We start from the raw sequence: 21,937 nt of genomic DNA on the forward strand, positions 1-21,937 counted from the left end.
AGAAGCCCCCAGGCTTCTGAGCAGGGAAGAGACTGAGAAGTGATGTTTACAGATCTCTGGTTTGGTACCCAGCTCAGCTGGCCAGCGCAGGACTGCCCTTCGGGGAGGCTGGAAAGCGCTCCTTGGATACCCCTCTGTGCCGGAATCACTCTCCAGACATGGACACCATTTGCTTGCATGGGAACAAGGAATGAGGAGCTAACCGGAGGTGAAGGACCAGGGAGAGAGGGAGCCCAGCCAGCTTCACACTTAAATTAGCATGTACCTGCAGGCCCTCTAGTCCGGCCACCCCCTCCCACCTGAAGCCCCCTCCCACTTGAAACCCCTCCAGTCCTGAAGCCCCCTCCCACCTGAAGATGCTCTGGTCCTGATGCCCTGCTCCCAGCATCCTGGCGGCTGACAGTCCTGCCACTGCTGAGACTCTTAAAGATGGATGAGGAATGGGAAAGATGATGGGATGGGGGAGAAAGTGAGGTAGCAGGTACGCAACATAGAACCCTGTGGGACATGGTGGGAGAAGATAGTAGCATCTCAGGGTACCAAGTTTGGGTCTAGGGCAAAACGTGCTTCTCAGTCTTGGAAACCCAGGTCGTGTTCTCTCCAGAAAGAGAGAAACCTCACACCTTCCTCGATAACACCCAAAGAGTGTAAAACATTACCACCCACAGAAGCCCTGAAGATGCGAGCAGCAGTCCCATCTCTGTGTGAAAGAATCTCAGTCTTGTGGTGTGCAGTGGGCCTGTCTGCGTGGGCTCTGTGCTATTGAGGTGAGCAAGGACACAGGCGGTCACTTCAGCTTCCAGCCCTGCTGCAGCGCAGCTCCCTCCTGAGCTGTAGAACCTGGGTCGTACCCCCCAACCCTGGGGACAGTTCTGGGGATGGTGGGAGAGGAGAGGAATGAGGGGCAGAGATGGAGAGGGAAGGGCACCATTGTGGAACCAGAAGGCTCCCAGGCTGCTCCGTGGTGCTCCCAGCCCACCGCACTGCAGCTCCCATCTTATCTTGAGAATTTCCCCTCCAGCCCCACGTCCTGAACCCCACCATCTCCGCAGCATTGTGCCCAGGCTGTGAGGCAGGCCCTGGCTCTTGATGCACACACACCTCAGTTTACAACAAGAAGCGGTGGCAACGGGAGTGGTGAGGGGGGCCCCAGGAAACACGAGGCCTCCCAGGCCTGGGACCTCTGCCTTCTATGCTGCAGAGTCATCACGCAGGGTTTTGCCAAAGAAAAATAATGAAAAGTTAATAGACACAGTCCCGAAGGGCCTGAGGAAGTTTTACTCTAAAGCTGCTTCGGGTGATTACTGTTTTCTGGTCCAATGTCCTTCGTGACAGGCAGAGTTGAGATGACATTCCCCGATGCTCCAGCTACCCTGCTGCTCCTGGAAGCTTGTCCCGTGGGACCGACTCTTATTTAACACTGTCAGATTTCTCCTGCAACATCTTCAGGTTTAATGAAGAAGGCATTCACTCACCCACTGCCTCCCTCCTCTGCAGCACTCGCCCTGGCACCAACTGGTGGATTCCCAGGGCCTGTGGAAGCACCGGCCATACTCAATGTCTCCTACTTACGGAGGGAGTGGTGAGCCACGGATCCTCAGCTGTTGCTGGTGGGGCAGTTTGAGGGGACAGGCCTGTGCTGTGCCATCTCTCATACATTTAACACGTGCCCACGCTGTAGAGTCACCATGCTGGGTGCCTGGTGTGAATGTGTGTAGGGACTACTCTGGCCCCTGAGCTTAGCATCCGTAGTGAAGATGGAAGATGACTCACGATGTGTGGAATGCAGGGAAGGCATCCACAGAAGGCTGAAACAGGCCCATCAGGATGCTCAGGAAACCTCCCTCCCCTTTGAAAAGAAGAGTCAGCACCACCGGGTCAGGCTCGGTTCTCTCTGTGCCTGTCCATGCAGAGGCTATGACATGGGCAAAGGGCCAGTTGACACCAGCCACAGTCAGTGGGAACAACGTGCCCATTCGGCTGCCATGTGGCCCACCACAGGGCCTCTGTTCATGGCTGAGTTCCTGAGTCCTACAGCCAAGCCCCTTTCAGGGGATGGTATACAGACGGGCAGTACGGATGCACAGACCAGGTGTTGAATCTCACTTCGAAAGGAGTGCAATTTGACAAAGGACAATTCTAACAGACTCTTGAGGTGACAGGAGAAAGTAAAAGTCACTCTCATGGGGCTTATGTGCAGCTTAACTAGACACACAAATAAAGTATTTAAAAGTGGGTAACCCCCAGTCACACAGGTTCTTCTCCAAGGCTAAACCCCGCCCAGCATGGGGTACCACCCCTCACCTAGAAACCTCAGCAGCTCCCAAATCACTTGGGCCTCCACTCATGTCCCCTGTAATGTAATTTATTCTTCATGCAGCTGGAAACATGCTCTCCTGATAAAAATTCTTTGGTGGCTTCCCAGCACTCAGAAGAAACAGCACACTACTCGCAAGGATCTTCAGGCCTACCTGCCTCACGTGGACCATGCTGTCACCACCTGTCTCACAAGAGCCTTTCCACGCCCACCTGCCTCACGTGGACTGCACTGTGCCTGCCTGTCTCACATGGACTGGGCCATCCCCACCTGTCTCACGTGGACCAGGCCATCCTGTCTGTCTTATATGGATCACACCATCCCCACCTGCCTCACGTGGGCTGGACCGTCCCCATGTGTCTCACGTGGACCAGGCCATCCTGTCTGTCTTATATGGATCACACCATCCCCACCTGCCTCACGTGGGCTGGACCGTCCCCATCTGTCTCAGGTGGACCAGGCCATCCTGTCTGTCTTGTGCGGACAGTGTCGTCCCATGTGCCTCACGTGGACCATGCTGTCCCTCCTGTTCATAAGCAGCGTGGCCACTGGGCAGCTACTTCAGCACCCCCAGCTAGGCAGGTCCTCCCTAGACCTCATGCAGCTTCCTCCCTCACTGCCATCATCCCTTCATCCCTTTGTTTCCAGGAGAACTAAGGCTGCCTAACCTTTCATAGCTCTGTCTATGAGTCTATTTTTGCTGAAAGGTCAGCTACACCCGAGCAGGGACCTTACCCACTTGCTCTCTGCTCGATCCTGGCACACAGCACGTAGCAGGCCCTCAGAGAATGAACAACTATCTCTATAGATGGTCACGTTCACCAGTGTGGAGTTGACACAAGGGCTTCATTAGCTGGAGGGGACAGTTTGGGCTGTGTGGGCCCCAAGGAGTCCGATAAGGGAACTGCAGATTATTACAACCAGGCCTTGGCCTTAGCCCCTCTGCCCCAACTTCTGGCTACTTCCTACTCAAAACAAAAGCTGATAAACTTTAAAACAAAATAATGGCAGTAGGAAAAAGAACTTGGAAAGCTCCACAGAGTAGCAAGACTCACAGACAGACAGACAAACTATCTTCAGGACCAATGGCCCCGCGGTGAGGAGCAGAGAGGCCCCAGCTCTTCGGGTGCCTGTAAGATCGCCCCCTCCCACCAAGGCACCCTGGACTGGAGGTATGGTGGAAGTGCCCCGGCCCCCCGAAGCTGAACAATTCTGTATTCCTGTGACATTCTCTACGCTTTCTTGTGTGTGTGTCTCTTCAGCCAGATTGCAATCTGCTTGGGTGGACTTGTCTTCCCTCTCTATCCCCTCTCAGTACTTACACAGCACTGACATCCCCATTCTACGACCCAGCATGCGCAGGAGGGCCCCCCCATGCTGCCAATGAAGTCACGGGGCCTCCCTCAGTGCACTGTGCTCAGACACTGCCTCACGGTTTGGGGTTTGCATTCACGGTGACAGAGCACAGACAAAACTACCTCAGAGTATCACCCTCTGTGCAACCCTCCTTCACCTGCCCTCCAGGACACAGTCTAGGGCATGGACATGCCAGGGGAGGTAGAAGGACGATGGCAGACCCCGATGGTGCCAACACACTTGTGTGTGTGGTTCTCAGGGAACATCTGTAAGGGGACCCTGCCCCACGCCCCTCCACACCGTCCTTTCTTCTCCGTCCCCATCACAGACAGGGCCCTGCATCCACTGCATCAGGACTGTAGCATCTGCATCCATCCCTGGCCACCTGGACCGTGCCCCTTAGAGTCCTGTCCAAGTGGAACCTGTCAGGATATTCCCCAAAGCCTCTCCCATCTCTCCTAAGTCCCTGGCTTCCTGAACGCCACACACCTTGGTCTGAGCAGGTTTCCTCTCGCTCGGAGGACAGTCAGACACACTGGGGTCACCGTATGGAAGTATTTCCCCACCTGGGGACAGGTGCTGCCCCTGCCCACCTTCCACCACCAGATTGCCCAGTGCCCAGCCATCCCCGGCCCCCTTGGTCCAGATATAAGAGGGAAATGCCTGACAGCTCGGGGCTCCAGGACCACTGGCTGCAGCCCCACTCACATCTGCTCTGGTTGTAGTGATGGATCCTGAGGGGCTGGTCACTGTATGTTGTGATCCCGCCCTGACTCGCCCTCCCCTCCATGTCTATGCCACTCTGCCTCACAGGCAGGCTTCTGACACCACATGCCCACTGCAGCCACCTGATACCAGGTCCCTTCATCCTCCCTCACCTGTAATGCTGCTAACCCTCCTCCCTCTCGTCCTGTCTTGGCCACACGGCAGGCGGGCTGCTCCTTCTCAGCAAATCTGACTGAGTCGCTCTCCTTGGGCCTGCTGCTGTGTGTCTGGAGTGCGGGCTCCTTAGATGGCCCTGCCTTCTCTGCTGCTCGGCACTTCTCACCTGCACAGCCGTCTGTGCACCCAGGTGAGGTGAACTCTCAGCAGCTCCCTCGGTCATTCCAGCTCTTTGCCCGTCCGTGGACTTCTTCATTCAAATGTTTACTGAGTCCACCCTGTGCTCTGTGCTGGACACCGCAGATGCACTTCTGGAGCACACCTCGCCTCCCTGTGGGACATCGCCACCTGTACTTCAGCTCTCCTCTTCTAGAAGGCCCCAGGCTAGGTGAAGCTGTTCCCCATACATGTCTCCGAGCACCCCCCACTGTAGCCACCTGTACACCCATCTGCCTTTCCCACTGAGTGGTACAACATTTGGGCAGGGCAACGTTGCTCACGCCGTTCGCCTAGCTCCCAGCATGATGCCAGGGCACAGCAGGTGCTCAAGACACACCTGCCGTGTGGAGGACAAGTGACGCATGAGTGTCTGTAGGCCACAATGGACATACCCTGTGTCCACATTCGCATCAACAGATGGCTCAGCTAAGTCTATATTTTGGGTCCTTAGGAGCTCACGCCACATGTGCTAACCTGTCCTCATGCCTCCTCAGAACTACTGATCTCCATGCTCAGGCTCGGCGAAATGTGGCATGCCTGGTCAGTCCACGGCCACACTTGGTGACCCCACTCACTCCCCACATCAGTGTATTTCCATTCATCTCCCTTACATGATCCTCATGCTCAGCGTTCTGTAAACACTTTTCAGGGAATAGGAACATGGCTGCCCCTCAGCGTGTGCCTGTCATGTGAGCACCACTCCAGCCCCAATGTCACCAAATCTTTCTAGAACTCAGTCCACTGCAGCAAGAGGGGCTGGTGGCACCCAGCGACCCCAGCCCTTTCCCCCATGCAGTGGGTTTGGCAGCAGCTGTGCACTGTAGGCACTCAGTAAATGCTGACTGAGCCTTCACCGGCATGCGTCACCCCCAAGACTCTGGCTCATCTGCAGCAGGGTGAGGCCTGGGAACCAGAAGGTTCTAGAGCCTCCTGGCGATTCCAGGTGCGGCAGGGCTGAGGGCCACAGCCTCAGTGAGTCCCACTCTTCAGGAAATGTAATTCCATAATTACACACAGCTCTCAGCTGTGTTTGAATAACTTGCCAAAACCCACTGGAATTTTCCTTTCATTTCTTTCCTAAAGTCTCTCTGACATAATTAACAGGAACCACAAGACATAGTTCTCTCCCTCACAAACCAATTTATGGGACAGAACCAATGTGAGCTGAGGGTATCCCAGGACCCGCAGCCGCACTCACTCGATGTCCACGAAGACGCTCATTGGCACCTCGAGGAGACGTGCGACGCCCGCCAGCAACTCCTTCCCCTTCTCCAGGCTCAGGGGGCTGTGGGGGAAGAGCAAAGGGGGCAGCATTACAAAATGGAACTCACCAGTCCTCAGGAAGCTGAAAGGCGGCAGGAGCTCCCCCGCAGCCCCGCGGTTCCTGAGAGCAGCCGCTCACTGTATTCCTGTCACATAGTGACCGGGCTCTCAGGGCACCTGGGATCAGGTGCTTCTCCAGGCGTGATGAATCACCTGAATTTCCAGCAATGAGACAAACAATACACTGCAAATGGAATTGTTAGGAAGTGTAATGGGCCCATGGTGCTGCAACTGCTCATCTCAGCCTCAATAAAAAATATAATGAAGAGGGAGGCGAGGGAAGGACAGAAAGGAGAGAGAAGAGATGGGAGATGGAGGGATAAGCAGATGCTGAAAATCAGATTTCAGGATAGGGAGTCAAACGTACAAAGGAAATGCATATTTTTTTAATGGATTCATTTCTAAAAAGTGTTACATGCCAATGAAAGGATCTATAAATATCACACTTTTAAGGGTAAACAGTGAGACAGGATGGACAGCCCCCTAGCAGTGACTCATTAAAAGGGGCGCTCATGTTCTAGAAGGCCTCAGACACCCCCAGCAAGGCCAGTTCCATGAAGAGGCACCAGCAGCAATGGCACGTAACTCAAAGTTCCAATTACAAATCCTGAATGCCAGCACTCAGGCTTGTAAATCACCCATTGCCTGTGAAATCCTGTTAGTACCACTGCAAAAAGTATTCAATTATATTGTTATATAAAAACTGTTGTACAGCAAAGGTTTTCATCCTAGCTGACCATTCATTCATTCATTTGTTCATTTCTTCAGCAAATGTGTAAGAGTGCCTATTGGGCGCCTGGCACTGCTTTAGGAAATGCAGCAATAAACAAAGGCTGAGCCATTGCCTTCACAGGGTTTACATTCTAGTGGGGACACAGGCAGCAAGGTCATCAATGAGTAAAAACAGAGCATATTGTTGAATTGTGTCACCAAAAATTCACACGTTCAAATGCTAAATGTGGAACATCAGAGTGTGACCTTATGTGAAAATAGGGGCATTGCAGATGATCAAGCTAAGATGAGGTCATCAGGGTGGGCCCTGATCCAGCATGACTGGTGCCCTCATAGGAAGAAGAGGTCAGGACACAGACATGCACACAGGGCAGATGATGAGCAGAGCAGGCACCAAGGCCCCACCTGGGACAGAAAGCTTCAAGAACTCAGGCCAGTGCACCTTGTGAGTGAGGGCAGGGGACATGGAGATGAAACCAGGGAGCAGTGAAGCAGAAGACCTGGAGCGACGATGGTTTCCTGCGATTGCTGATTCTAAGAGCCAGCCAGGTCTCAGGAGGTGAGGAGGAATTAAACAGGCTCGCAGCAGCTCAGAGGACATGGTGGCCGGGTGAGTGTGGGGTGAGACCTGCCAGCCTCAGAGAGACAATTTAGGGCTTGTTGACGGGACTAGCTGGTGAGCCAAGGAAACGAGAGTCGAGGAAGCGTCAGGAAGGACAGAGTCAGGAATCTCACTGTGGACACTCGGATAAGGAGCCCCTGCTGAGCATCCAAGCTGGGGAGGAGAGCAGGCAGTGCCACGTGAGGCAGGGCCCAGGGCAGCAGAATGGCCCGGAGACATGCAGGACGGAGGGGACAGGCCCCGTGTTGGTGAGAGTGAGGAAGGCAGGCTTCTGGGGGAGGGAGGATGGTGAGATGGACCACTGGTTGAAGCAGGACACACCAAAAACAGAGCCAGCATGGGAGGAGATCATGAGGGTGGTGTCCAGTAAGGGTTCCAGATCCTTAGAGACCTCAAGTGGAGACAGAAGCAGGAGTACAGCAGGCGGGACTGGGGTCCAGAGTCGCTGACTCCCGAGAGGCATGAAGCGACTGCTCTGGGATCTCCTGTGGGGCTGCTGGTGGTGCACCCCCAGGTAGATGCTACTATTCAGTGGAGGAAACTGGCTCAGAAAGGCTGATAATTAACCAAAGTCCCACAGCAAGCAGATGGCAGGACTGGGCTGGGAGCCCGGCGCCCAGCCGCTTATTGGCACTCCACCCCATGCCTTCTCTCAGGAGAAGGGAGCCCCCCTAGCCCTGCACAGGAATGGGGAAATGCTTATCACCAAATAATACCAGGCATCTGCAGGTGGCTGCCACTGTCGCTGACTGTGCCAAGCCTGCTCTCCAACCTCACCTAGGTTATTTCAAATCCTCTCCCCGCCTCCAAGGCGCTGTTCTTCCACAAGCTGAGAAAGGAAAGGACAGTGAAAGGCAGGTCTGACCTGCGTCTGTGATCAAGGGGCTGCCCTCTCGTGCACTGTCCTGCTTCCTGAGCATGCAAGTAATGCATGGGCAGGGGATGCTCCTACCAAGGATGGACTCATTCCCCAAAGCTCCTGAAACACAGCTCTCCAGATTTGTTTCCTTAAGATGTCTTAAATAAGAATACGTTTTTCAGTAGGTATGCACATGTGGTGTGCAACTGTGCCCTTGTGCCTTTGTCCCCCCATTTATGAAATCCCCTGTATACTTGTCAGAGATGATGCCTTAGCCCCACCAGGAGGTGAGATTCCTACTGGGGAAGGAGTCCACTTAGAACCTCTGAGTCATCCTCATCACTCACTGTCCATCCATGTGGAACTGCAGGTCAGAGCTTTCTCTTCATTAGCCAATGAGTGTCCCAAGCATGTGTGTATCTAAATACAGTCTGCTGGGAGAGGCCATGGCAACACAGGCAGCCCCTTAGGCATCTGCACCCTGGCACTGGGGACGGTCTTGAGGGAGCAGTCTTGTGGTGACCACTATTCCAGTGCATCATACTGGAAATAACTTAGCAGAGATGACATCAAGGTGCAGATTCAAAAACAAGTTTCCACAGTCCAGCATCAGGAGAACAGGTGGGCAGAGATGTCAGGAAGACATATTCATTCGAGGCCAAACTCTAGAGCTTCTGTCAGAGAAAGAACATCAGCCTAGAAAGCCTATTCTGGACATGGTGACAACAAAGGGAGAAAGGGCCAGGAGGCCAGTGGGAAAGATCTCCAGGCAGTGAAATCTGTACATCTGCTCACATTTACCCTGTAGAAGGTGCTTGTTCATTCTCCTCACTTTTATCCTCACAGACAAAGTTATTCCTGCTGTTCACTTTATCCTCATAGACGTGGGTCATTCCTCTTGTTCACTTTTACTCTCACAGATGGGGTTCTTCCTCCTGTTCACTTTATCCTCAGACACTGGGTTTATTCCTTCTGTTCACTTTACCTTCATAGACATGGCTATTCCACTGTCACTGTTACCCTCATAGATGGATGCTATTCTTCCTCTTAACTTTACCCTCATAGACGAGGTTATTCCTCCGGTTGATTCTAAATTACAGACAAGGGTTATTCTTCCTCTTCACTTTTACCCTCATAAACAGGGGTTATTAAATGTTCACACTTTTTGTCCAAGTTTTTTTTTATTGCAGTAACTTTGGTTTATAACATTATATAAATTTCAAGTGTACATCATTATATATTTCATTTTCTGTGTAGATTACATCATGTTCACCATCCAAAGATTAAATTACCATCCATTACCGCACACATGTGCCTAATCGCCCCTTTTGCTCTCCTCCCTTCCCACTTCCCTTCGGGTAGCCACCAATCCAATCTCTGTTGCTATGTGTTTGTTTGTCATTGTTTTCATCTTCTACTTATGAGTGAGATCATATGGTATTTGACTTTCTCCCTCTGACTTATTTCACTTTAGCATAATACTCTCAAGGTCCATCCGTGACGTCACAAATGGCCAGATTTCATCATTTCTTATGGCTGAGTCATATTCCATTGTGTATATATACCACATCTTCTTTATCCATTCATCTCTTGATGGATACCTAGGGTGCTTCCAGGTCTCGGCTATTGTGAATAATGCCACAATGAACATACAGGTGCATGTATCTTTATGCATTCATGTTTTCATGTTCTTTGGATAAATACCCAGCAGTGGAATAGCTGGATCACATGGTAGATCTATTCTTAATTTTTTGAGGAGTCCCCACATTGTTTTCCATAGTGGCTGCACCAGTTTGCATTCCCACCAGAAGGGTAGCATCAGCCTCCCAGGGTAGGCACCCAAGAAATGCTGCTTTAACAATCAAGTGACAGATAACACGGCCTGAAGTATTCAATTTGGGGTGCTGTTCCTCACAACAACATGAAACAGAGATGAATGGGTCATGAATGGGACTGCTGAAGTGAGCCAGGAGGGGATGCCACAGCTGGAGACTGAAGAGCTACTGTTGCCCAGGCTGCAGGGATAAAGAGGGGGCGAATGTCTGACCACAAAGGCAACAGGCCCAGTGGAAATGCTAGGACCAGGCATGCGTTTACCACTTGCAAAAAGATACAGAGGACATAGGTGAACAAGAATCATCTTACAGAGCCAGCGCAGTGACAACATTAGAACTCCAGAAATTGTGACAGAACATGCAAATTTAACCTGATGGATGCCAGATCTCCTGAGGGGGAGCCTGGAGCTGCTGGGCTGCTTTTGTCTCATGAAGAGAGAAGACAGCAGGGTCTACCTGGGGGCGGGGCCAGGGGAGCACTCCTGAAAGAAAGAGCTAGAAGGGCCTGTCCAGAGAAGTCCTCTCCGCGCAAAGGGGGTCCTGGCTGCGAGAACGTGCCCAACAGCCCCGGGCAGAGACTCCAGGAAGGTGCTCCTTGGGGGAGGGGGTGCTCCAGTGGTGACTGCAGGTAGGAAATCAGGGAGACAGAGGTAGGGACCAGCGACGTGTGCACATGGGCGCCTGCTCACTGCCCACACTTCCCATATCTATCTCCCAAACACCTCTGCGTGACCCATGGAACTCCCCACCTTGTAAGGGGTCCCCAGGCTCCCACCAATCATTAGGACAGAGGTGAAAGGATTTACGCTCCAGCAAAACAAGATCCCTTCACATCCTTGGCTCCCTGTGCATCAGTGACGTGTGGAAATGGAACAGAGGAGTGCTCAAAAGAACCTGATTTCAGAACCAAGTTATATTTCAGCCTCACCCCCTTAGATCTTAGAGAGTTTAAACTGATGATAGGAATACACATTTACGGCCAGGTGTGAGGTGCCTGGCTGATTTCAATGAGGCAACAGTAGGCATGGGCCCCTCAGCTGAATGAAAGTTAAATCTTAGGAAAATGGCTGTTAGGAGACAATTACTACAGAGATGAGAATGTGGGAAAAAATTAAGTTGATGCTGTGCCTGATGAAGAGCACTTCCCACGGCCCCCTCAGCTTGCTGTCCTTCTCCTTCATGACATGTGTCTCCCACGTTATGGTCAGTAGGTCAGGCTGGGTAGTCAGAACTATCTTTCTGTGGTCACTCGGACCATGCTTTGTCGGTGAGTGTGCCTGTCAGCTGCTGAGGACTCTGTCAGTATTAGACCCACACCGGGACATCCTGGGTGCTGTGGGCCATAAACAATGGCCTCCCTAGTGGCCTCCCTCTCAACCCTTGCTCTAGGAACAGAACCTAAAGCTGGAGTCCTGGCCCTGCAGGAAGGATGAACAAGGGCAGTCATTCCACGTGGCGTAGGAGAAGAGGCATCTGATAAGATACCAACGACTCCCCAGATGTGCACACTCCCACCTGCACACACACCACCGACTCCCCAGGTGTGCACACTCCCACCTGTACACACACCGACTCCCCAGGTGTGCACACTCCCGCCTGCACACACGCCAAAGACTCCCCAGCTGTGCACACTCCCACCTGCACACACACCAAAGACTCCCCAGTTGTGCACACTTGTACCTGCACACACACCAAAGACTCCCCAGCTGTGCATACTCCCACCTGAATACACACCAATGACTCCCCAGGTGTGCACACATACACCTGCAGACACAAGAGACTTCCCAGGTGTGTACACACACCTCCATCTGCAAGGACGTGGGCATGTGCATGAGACAGTGGAACAGGCACACACAGACACATATACTGTCACACTCACCAAAAAGAGCACTGGCCCTAAAACCAGTGAGGCACGTGGCGACGACATCCATTCTTGGATTGACATGACTGGGCCACCCTGCCTGCCCTGTCTGACTTCCCTCTCCTCCCAGTGATGCCTCAGCCAGCCCAGGTTCCCCTCCCTCAGCCCCACATAGGACTATTTCTATTTGCACTCCTCGTACCACCTGTCTGGGGTTCTGTACCCACAATGCCTGTTCTTCATCCTCAAATCCTGGCCACCAACCAAAGCCCCACCAATTCTAACCATGGAGGCCTGGGAGGCTCCCCCTTCTCCTAAAACTCCCTCTGCACTTTGACTCAAAGCCAGCCAGCTCATCACTTACAGTAAAAGGTCTGTAATGATCTCATGTGTTTTCACCCTGTCTCCTTCCACAACCTGCAGACTCAGAGAGGGTGTGAACCATGGCTCATCCTTCTTTGTATCTCAAAGCCTATTGCTCCATGCTGAATGTAAACCAACTTCCCAGCCAAGGTTTGCTATCAGATTCCATGAATTCCATTTTCTAGCTTGTTTTAAACCAAAGGGGTAATATGATGAGATGAGGAGTCCAGAGGCTCCATCACGAATTCCAGTCCCACTGTTAGCCGTCAGACAATCTCCTTCACTCTCACAATAGAGAAGTTTAACATTTTCCTCCAAAACAAGATTATTTAAAACAGCTTTGCAGATAATGATAAAGTTCATCAGCCCAGAGTATGTTTATGAACCCGCTTGCCTCCTGGTCACACAAACTACACGACAAGCACAATCAGCCCCTTCCTGTCTCATCACTGCAAGCTGTCATGGCTCCAGGCAGGGAGGGCAAATGGCTTATGACAATAGTGGTTCCATTCAATAAGTCAGACAAGTAAGATGGTGCTGATTGTACTCAAAATGAGCTTGCAGCTATTTCTATTTTATTTTTAAAATACATGGCCATCATCTGTCATTTCACGGCCTGAACTTCCTTAGAAAGCAGTTGGAGTTAATCTTGAAAATCAATAGATGGATACAGCACGTGTAATTTCAGCTGTCCATCTGTGACAGCTGTCACCCTGACTACCTGGACACCCAATATCGCTGTGGAAGACAGAGAGATGCGAGAACTTTCAGCGGCTCAGGGTCAGAGCTGGGATGGGGGTGAGGGCTCCTCACTGCCTGCCTCCATGTCTAGTGGCAGAAAGGATTTTCAAAAGCTAGACAGTGTCTACTCTCTCTAATGTATCTCCATTCTGAAGCACGGCAGCATGTTAATACTGCTGTAAATCATTTTGAACAAGGATGCTCCTAGGGATCTACTAAGTAAGCAAAACAGCGGAAATTCTAAAGCATTCACATCATTCACTTGACGGGAAGCTTGAATTAGAACTCACAACATCTGTGATAGCCTCAAACACCATGTGCAACATTGTGGACATCCATGGTGCCCTAAGATCATCGCTGGAATGAGAGAATGGATGAAAAATGAGAAAAATTGAATATGTTAGATGACAAAAGAGCTGTGGAATGCCACCCTTAAAAACAAAAAACTAGTGAAAATAACAAGGGTCAGAAATATTAAGGGCAGTGAAAACTCTTGAAGGTTTCGTCATGCTTGTCACCATGCTACGACTCTACGTAAATTCTCTCATGTAATGCTCACAACAGACCTGTAAGGAAGGTACCATTAGGAACCTCATTTTAAAGGTGTGGAACTGAGACTAGAGAAATTAAATTCGTTGTCCAAGGTCATGCTACTAGTAAATTCCAAAAGGAAAAACTCAAACCTAAATGTTATTATTGAGTGAATATTGCACGGTAGACTTCCAGAACTGTGGGTAAGCCCAAATAATTGCTGTATCCTTACCTATGTTTTACCTTAACTAAACTGAAGAGTGTCTCTCCCATGATTTCTCCATGTCTTATTTTCACAATGGTCTTATTGTGTCTTCCTTATGGGCCAGATGAAATCAAGCTGAGGACAGGATCTGGCCATTGGGCCAGATGTTCCTGCTAACTAGACATTTACATCTAGGACTCAGTTTTCAAGTACTGACCCTTTTTGCTTCTGCTGCTTCATTTCCTGATTTTGGACATTTTACTATTTATTTGAAAATTCACCAAATGTAGGGACCAAATGATTGATGGAATGAAAAATGAAATCAGTCAACTTTGATACAAACTTTCTGATGAAATGATATTTGAAACCAATGGATAAAATGATATTATTGTGGGATTCACCAGTTACTTTATCCCTAACCATCATTATAACAAATAATGATGTTTATTCTATTTAAATAATCTTATAAATTACTTAAAACTTTTGCTAATCCACAGGGATTCTCCCCAAGGCAGAGAAGTGATATTTCTGATGAGGGCAAATGATGGACGATGGAGGAGCCAGAATGATTCAAAATTCCAACTTTGATTCAGTACCACCCTTTTTCCCTGTAGAAGACTAATAAAGCCCAATGTTTTTCAGAGCATGGGTGAGCTGTGCAAGAGTTCCTCTGACTGTTTGTCTACAACAGCATTCTAGAGCACATGCAAATTCATCTCAAGGTGCTAACAATCCTGCATTACTCTTATTAGTAAAGTTGTTAACAACCATCGACTCTTCACAAGTGAAAAATCAACAAATGAAAGGTTGTCGTAATCTAACTACTTATTATTTTTAACACCAAGATGAGACTTCACTTTTCACCATAAATATATTCATTTCTTCAAATTTTTTGGAAAAAAATTTTCCAACAGCTTAAGACAAATCTGAGGATAGAATGTCTTAGAGTCACCTTTAGAAAAAGTTTATTGACATCAAAAACTTAAAACGAGGAGGTGTGGAAAAATACAGAGCTTTTGTATGCATTCATTAAATTATCAGCATAAAATAGACTGTTATAAGATGCTTTATGTAAGCCTCATGGTACCACAAAGCAGAAGATATACAAAAGATAAAGAGAAAGGAATCTAAGCATACCATTATAGAAAATCATCAAATCAGAAAGAAACAAAGGAATTACAAAACAACCATAAAATAATTAACAAAACGGCAATAATAAGCCCATATTTATCAATAATTTCTTTAAATGTAAATGGACTAAATTCTCCAATTAAAAGACACAGAATGGCTGAATGGATAATAAAAACAAGACCCAGCTATATGCTGCGTACAAGAAACTCACTTCAGCTTTAAGGATACACATAGAATAAAAATGAAAGAATGTAAAAAGATATTCCATGAAAATGGGAACCAAAAGAAAGCAGAGGTGGCTTTACTTATATCAGACAAAATAGGATTTAAGTGAAAAACTATAACGAGAGACAAAGAAAGTCATCATATGATGATAAAGGGGTCAATTCTTCAAGAGGCTATAACAACTGTAAATATTTATGCACCCAACATAGGAGCACCTACATATATAAAGCAAATATTAGGGAGATACAGACAATACAATAATAGCAGGAACTTCAATATACCACTTTCAACAATCAATAGATCTATTACACAGGAAATTAGTAAAGAAATATTGGGCTTAAAGGGCACATTAGACCAGAGGAACCTAATAGACATTTCCAGAACATTCCAACCAACAGCAGCAGAATACACATTCTTTTCAAGCGCCCATGGAACATTCTCCAGGATAGATCATATGTTAAGTCACAAAGTAAGTCTTAATAAATGTAATAATATTGAAATAATATCAAGCATCTTTTATAACCACAATGGTATGAAATTAGAAATCAATTACAAGAAGAACACTAGAAAATTCACAAATATGTGGAGACTAAACAACACACTCTTGCACAATCATGGGTCAAAAAATACCTTGAGACAAACGAAAATGGAAATAGTACATACCAAAACTTATGGGATCCAGCAAAAGCAGTTCTAAGAGGGATATTTATTGTGACAAAGGCCTACATTAAGAAAGAAGAAAGATCTCAAGTAAACGACCTAATTTTACACCACAAGAAACTAGAAAAAGAAGAAAAACTAAGCCTAAAGTTAGGAGAGGGAAGGAAATAAAGATCAGAGCACAAATAAATTAAATACTAACTAAAAAGACAATGGAAACAACAAAACTAAGAGCCAGTGTTTTGAAAAGATAAACTGACCAAAGAAAAACAGCAGAATGCAGCAAATAAAATTAGAAATTAAAGAGGAGACATTACAACTGATACCACAGAAATACAAAGGATCATAAGAGAAAACTATGAACAATCATATGCCAACAAATTGGACAACCCAGAAGCAATGGAAAAATTCCTAGAAATATAAAACTTCCCAAGACTGAATCACGAAGCAACAGAAAATCTGAACAGACCAATTACTAGCTAGGAGATTGAATCAGTAATCAAAACCTTCCCAACAAACAAAAGTCCAGGACCAGATGGCTTCACTGGTAAATTTTACCAAAAATTTAAAGAACTAATACTAAACCTTCTCAAACTCTTCCAAAAGATAGAAGAGGAGGGAACACTTTCAAACTCATTTTGTGAGGTGAGCATTACCCTGATACCAAAGCCAGACAAGGACCCTATAAGAAAAGAAAATTGGCCAATATCCCTGATGAACATAGATCCAAAAGTCCTCAACAAAATATTAGCAAATCAAATTCAACCATACATTAAAAGGATAATACACCACAATCAAGTGGGATTTATTCCAGTGATGCAGAGATGGTTCAACATCTGCAAAGCAATCAATGTGATACCCTACATTAACAAAATGAAGGATGAAAATCATATGATCATCTCAATAGATGCAGAGAAAACATTTGACAAAATTCAACATTGAGTCATGGTAAAAACTCTCAACAAACTGGGTATAGAAGGAACATAACTCAATGCAATAAAGGTCATATACAACAAGCCCACAGCTAACATCATACTCAATGGTGAAAAGCTGAATGCTTTTCCTCTAAGATTAGGAACAGGACAAGGTGTCCTTGCCATTTTTATTCAACTTAATGCTGGAATTCCTAGCCAGAGAAATTATGCAAGAAAAAGAAATAAAAGGCATATAAATCAGAAGGAAGAATTGTCTCAACTTGCAGATGACATGGTATTATATACACAGAACACTAAAAACTCCATCAAAAAACTGTTAGAATTAATAAACAAATGCAGTAAAGTTGCAGGATACAAAATCAATATATAAAAATATGTTATATTTCTAGGGGCTGGCCCCATGGTCAAGTGGTTAAGTTCGCGCGCTCCACTGCAGGCGGCCCAGTGTTTCGTTGGTTCGAATCTTGGGCGCAGACATAGCACTGCTCATCAAACCACACTGAGGCAGCATCCCACATGCCACAACTAGAAGGACCCACAACGAAGAATATACAACTATTTACCGGGGGGCTTTGGGAAGAAAAAGGAAAAAAATAAAATCTTTAAAAAAAAAAATCAAGTTTAAAAAAAATATATGTTATATTTCTATACACCAACAACAAATCATCAGAAAGAGAAATTAAGAAAACAATCTTATTTACAGTTGCATCAAAAAGAATAAAATACCAAGGAATACATTTAACAAAAGAGGTGAAAGATCTGTACATCAATGAAAGAAGACACAAATAAATAGAAAGATAGTCTGTACTCATGGATTGGAAGAAGTAATATTGTTAAAATGTCCATGCTACTCAAAGAAATCTACAGATTCAGTGCAATCCCTATCAAAATTCCAATGGCATTTTTCATAGAAACAGAAAAAACAATCCGAAAATTTGGATTTGGTATGGAACCACAAAAGACCCTGAATATTCAAAACAATCTTGAGAAAGAAGAACAAAACTGGAAGCATCATACTTTCTAATTTCAAACTATATTACAGAGCTATAGAAATCAAAACAGTGTGGCTTGGCATAAAGACAGACGCACAAATCAAAGGAACAGAATAGAGAGTCCAGAAATAAACTTCCACACGTATAGTCAATTTATGACAAAGGAGCCAAGAATACACGATGGAGAAACAATAGTCTCTTCAACAAATGGTGTTGGGGAAACTGGATACCCACATGCAAAAGAATGAAACTGGACCACTATCTTACACCATATACAAAAATCAACTCAAAATGGATTAAAAACTTGAATGTAAGGCCTGAAACAGTAAACTCCTATAAGAAAACGTAGGGGGTAAGCTCCTTGACATCAGTCTTTGCAGTGATTCTTTTGGATTTGACCCCAAAAGCAAAGGCAACAAAAGCAAAAATAAATAAGTGGGACTACACCAAACTAAAAAATTTCTGCACAGCAAAGGAAACCATCAACAAATGAAAAGGTAATCTACGGAATTACAGAAAATATTTGCAAACCACAAATTGGATAAGAGTTAATATTCAAAATATACAATAAACTCATACAACTCAATAGCAAAATAACCAAATGCAGTCATGCAATGCATAATAACATTTTAGTCAACAACGGACCACATATATGATGGGGGTCCCACAAGATTAGTGCCATAGCCTAGATGCGTAGTAGGCTACACCATCTAGGTTTGTTTAAGGGCGCTCTATGATGTTCACACAATGATGAAATTGCCTAACAACACATTTCTCAGAACACATCCCCATCGTTAAGTAATGCATGACTGTAACCCAGTTAAAAAATGGGAAAGGACTTGAAAAGACATTTTTTCAAAGAAAACATACAAATGGCCAATAGAGGCATGAAAAGATGTTCAACATCACTAATCATCAGAGAAATGCAAATCAAAACCACAATGAGATATCACCTCACACCTGTTAGAATGGCCATCATCAAAAAGACAATAAATAAGTTTTGGAGAGGATGTGGAGAAAAGGGAACCGTTACACACTGTTGGTGGGAACATAAATTGGTATAGCCACTAAGGAAAACAGTATGGAGGTTCCTCAAGAAGTTAAAAATAAAAATACCACATGATCTAGCAATTCCATTTCTGGGTATATATTCAAAGGAAACAAAATCATTATCTCAAAGAGATATCTGCACTCTCATGTTCATTCCAGCATTGTTCATAATAGCCGAGGTATGGAACCACCTAAGCATCCAACAGTGGATGAATGGCTAAAGAAAACATGGCATGTGTATATACACACACACACACACACACACATATATAATGGAATATTATTCAGCCTTAAAAAAGAAGGAAATCCTGTCATTTGTGACATGAATGAAACTCGAGGGCATTATGCTAAGTGAAATAGGCCAGACAGAGAAAGACAAATACTGCATGGTATCCCTTATATGTAGAATCTAAAAAAAGTGGAACTCATAGAAACAGAATAGAAAGGTCATTGCCAGGGGCTAGGGAGTGGGAGAAATAAGGAAAGGTTAGTAAAAGGGTACAAATTTTCAGTTATAAGATGGATACGATTTGAGGATCTTGTGTATAAGGTGGTGACTATGGCTGATAACACTATTGTATAGCTGAAATTTGCTAAGAGAGTAGAACTTAAACGTTCTCCCCCTAAAAAAAGATAAATATGTGAGGTGATGGATGTGTTCATTAACTTGATGGGGGAATCCTTTCACAGTGTTTACAATTATCAAATCATCACATGGTACATTTTAAATATCTTTGTCAATTATACCTCAATAAAACTGGGAGGAAAAGTATATTAAGTAGGCTAGTGAAGTTGCTTCCAAAGGGGTCTATTGTCCTGTGTTGACTTCAGATTAGTTTGGGTATTTGTAAGAAAATTAAGTAGACCACTCCGTGGGGGTAAAGCCACAGTAATGAGTTTCTAGGGCTGGCCTGGCGGTGCAGCAGTTAAGTTAGCACATTCTGCTTCGGTGGCCCGGGGTTCACCAGTCCGGATCCTGGATGCGGACATGGCACCACTTGGCACACTATGCTGTGGCAGGCGTCCCACATACAAAGTAGAGGAAGATGGCACAGATGTTAGCTCAGGGCCAGTCTTCCTCAGCAAAAAGAGGAAGATTGGCAGCAGATGTTAGCTCAGGGCTAATCTTCCTCAATCAATCAATAAAAATAACGAGTTTCTAGGTCTTCTCAAAATATCTGCATGTGGATTTTTGGTGGCAGTGTTACCCTGGGCTGGGCTCCTAGACCCACTCGGCACCAGCCTCAAGCACCCAGGCAGTCTCTCCTAAAACAACTGTGGGTGGTCTGACAATTCCAAAGGCTATGTTCTTGCTATTTTGGTCCAGCAGCAGCTCACAGTGCGGGAGGAGGCCAGTGCGGAGGGTTGAGACCAGGACTGCGAAAGCTCATCAGGAAAGCGAGCCGTGTGGCTGGACAGGAGAGACAGGAGTCCAGCTAAGAAGCCAAGTAGGATCTCTGGCTGGGGTGGAATGCAGGGGGAGGGAGTGGATTCTCGGCCCTGGCAGTCAACAGGGACTGCAAACCCTTGTGAATAGCGGACAATTAGGAAAGTTAGCTCTGTGAGAGGAAGACCTGCAGAGCACTTTCTGACACAAATCAGTTGTCCCCGACCTTGGTCGCACCCAGATGCATGTGGGTGTCTCTGCTCTCACTCCTGGCCTGTACGAAGACGCACCAGGCCAGCTCCTGTGGCTGCCTCCCACTCTCACACGCTCACTCGCTGGCTACTCGCTGGGCCCCATCCTCAGAGGCTCGGGGCTCCTCAGAGCCTGCGCATCAGCACAGTCCCCCCTCCAGAGCCACTCCTGGAAGGCACATGCTAAGCCAAGGGCCTTCATTCTCATGCAGCTCTGCAATCATTAGCTGTCAGGCCTCTCTCCCAAACACACGTGCTCGCACACGCCTCTGCTGAAACTCTGCTTCCCAGAATAAAGAGTGACTTTACTCAGAGAAAGACCATCCCTGAGAACAGAGCAGCCAGCTCACAGGCCACCTGTAGCACGTGACCCCTCCGAACCCCACTTCTCTGTAAAATCCTGCCCCACGGCTGCGGCCAGAACTCATGGCTCTGTCTCGCCGACCAGTTCCTATTCTGCCCCACACTGCGTGCACTTTATCAGACTGCACGGCCGCTCAGGGTTCGCGCCTTCATTTCGTTTCTTGCCTCTTTATAAACTCTCTCGGAAAGCTTGCTACTCACGATTCTAGTTAGTAACTTCTCAGTGTCGATGCCTTCCAGATGCATTCTTCCAACCCTCGCTTGGGGCTGAGGAGAAAACCGCTGAGGACAGCTAAAGATTCCATCCAAGGAGACACCCAAGAGCTGAAGAAGCAGCACACAAGCCACGTGAATGTCTTGGGATGAGCCCACGGGCAGAGCAACTCCTACCACCGGGAACCCTTAGAAGAGGGTACCAGCGAGAGTTGTAAAAAGGCTGGTGTAGAGGTAATAGGTCTTCACACGCCAACCTCAGGGGTGAGAGGATGGAGCAGCTACACCAGTGGAGGGTCCTGAGTGGAGCAGAGGGGTCTCCAGGAGCCACCACAGGGGCCAGCTGAGACAGCTCATCTGTGCCCACAGTCTGTGTGATACCTCAGCTCCGTATCTTTGCTGCATCAAGGCAGAGCTCTGGGCATAGATGTATGGCCTCACCATTGTCTCTGAGCACCTGAGTCCGGAGAAACCTTGGTGGTTCACACCTACACTCTCGTCTACTTCCAGCATGCTCAACACGCTCCACACACGCTGTTCCCAACACGTTCACACACACTGGGTTTCCACATACTCTACACATGCTGTGTTTCCAACATGCTCTACCCACGCTGGGTTTCCTGGGAAGCCAAGCTGAATCAGGAAGCCCACCCAGCAGCGCTGGCTCGGGGGCTGACCGTCCCATGACTCTCCTTGCATCCCTCCCCCCTCTGCCGTCTCTGCTCCTCCAGCAAGCACCTACACGTTGGGATTCTCCACCAAACTTCCTTGGGGACACACGGCCAACCCCTGCAGCAGGAAAGAGGGGATGGACACCCTGCCTGGCTCCCCAGTCTCATCCTCCAGGCCCTGGCAGCTTTGCCCACTGGAACCTCGCCTGGAGC

General features: G+C 47.4%; 1 protein-coding gene across 1 annotated transcript in view; it reads right to left on the reverse strand.

Moving 5' to 3' along the window:
• PTPRN2 (protein tyrosine phosphatase receptor type N2) overlaps positions 1-21,937 on the reverse strand; it is a 738,567-nt gene that overhangs the window by 493,188 nt on the left and 223,442 nt on the right. Inside the window, exon 9 of the mRNA XM_046668847.1 lies at positions 5,973-6,059. Within this exon, the coding sequence (XP_046524803.1) occupies positions 5,973-6,059 (87 nt within the window). The remainder of the gene's footprint in view (positions 1-5,972; positions 6,060-21,937) is intronic.

This window comes from Equus quagga, chromosome 8 (genome assembly GCF_021613505.1).
Source record: "Equus quagga isolate Etosha38 chromosome 8, UCLA_HA_Equagga_1.0, whole genome shotgun sequence".
In the NCBI taxonomy this organism is placed as follows: Eukaryota; Metazoa; Chordata; class Mammalia; order Perissodactyla; family Equidae; genus Equus; species Equus quagga.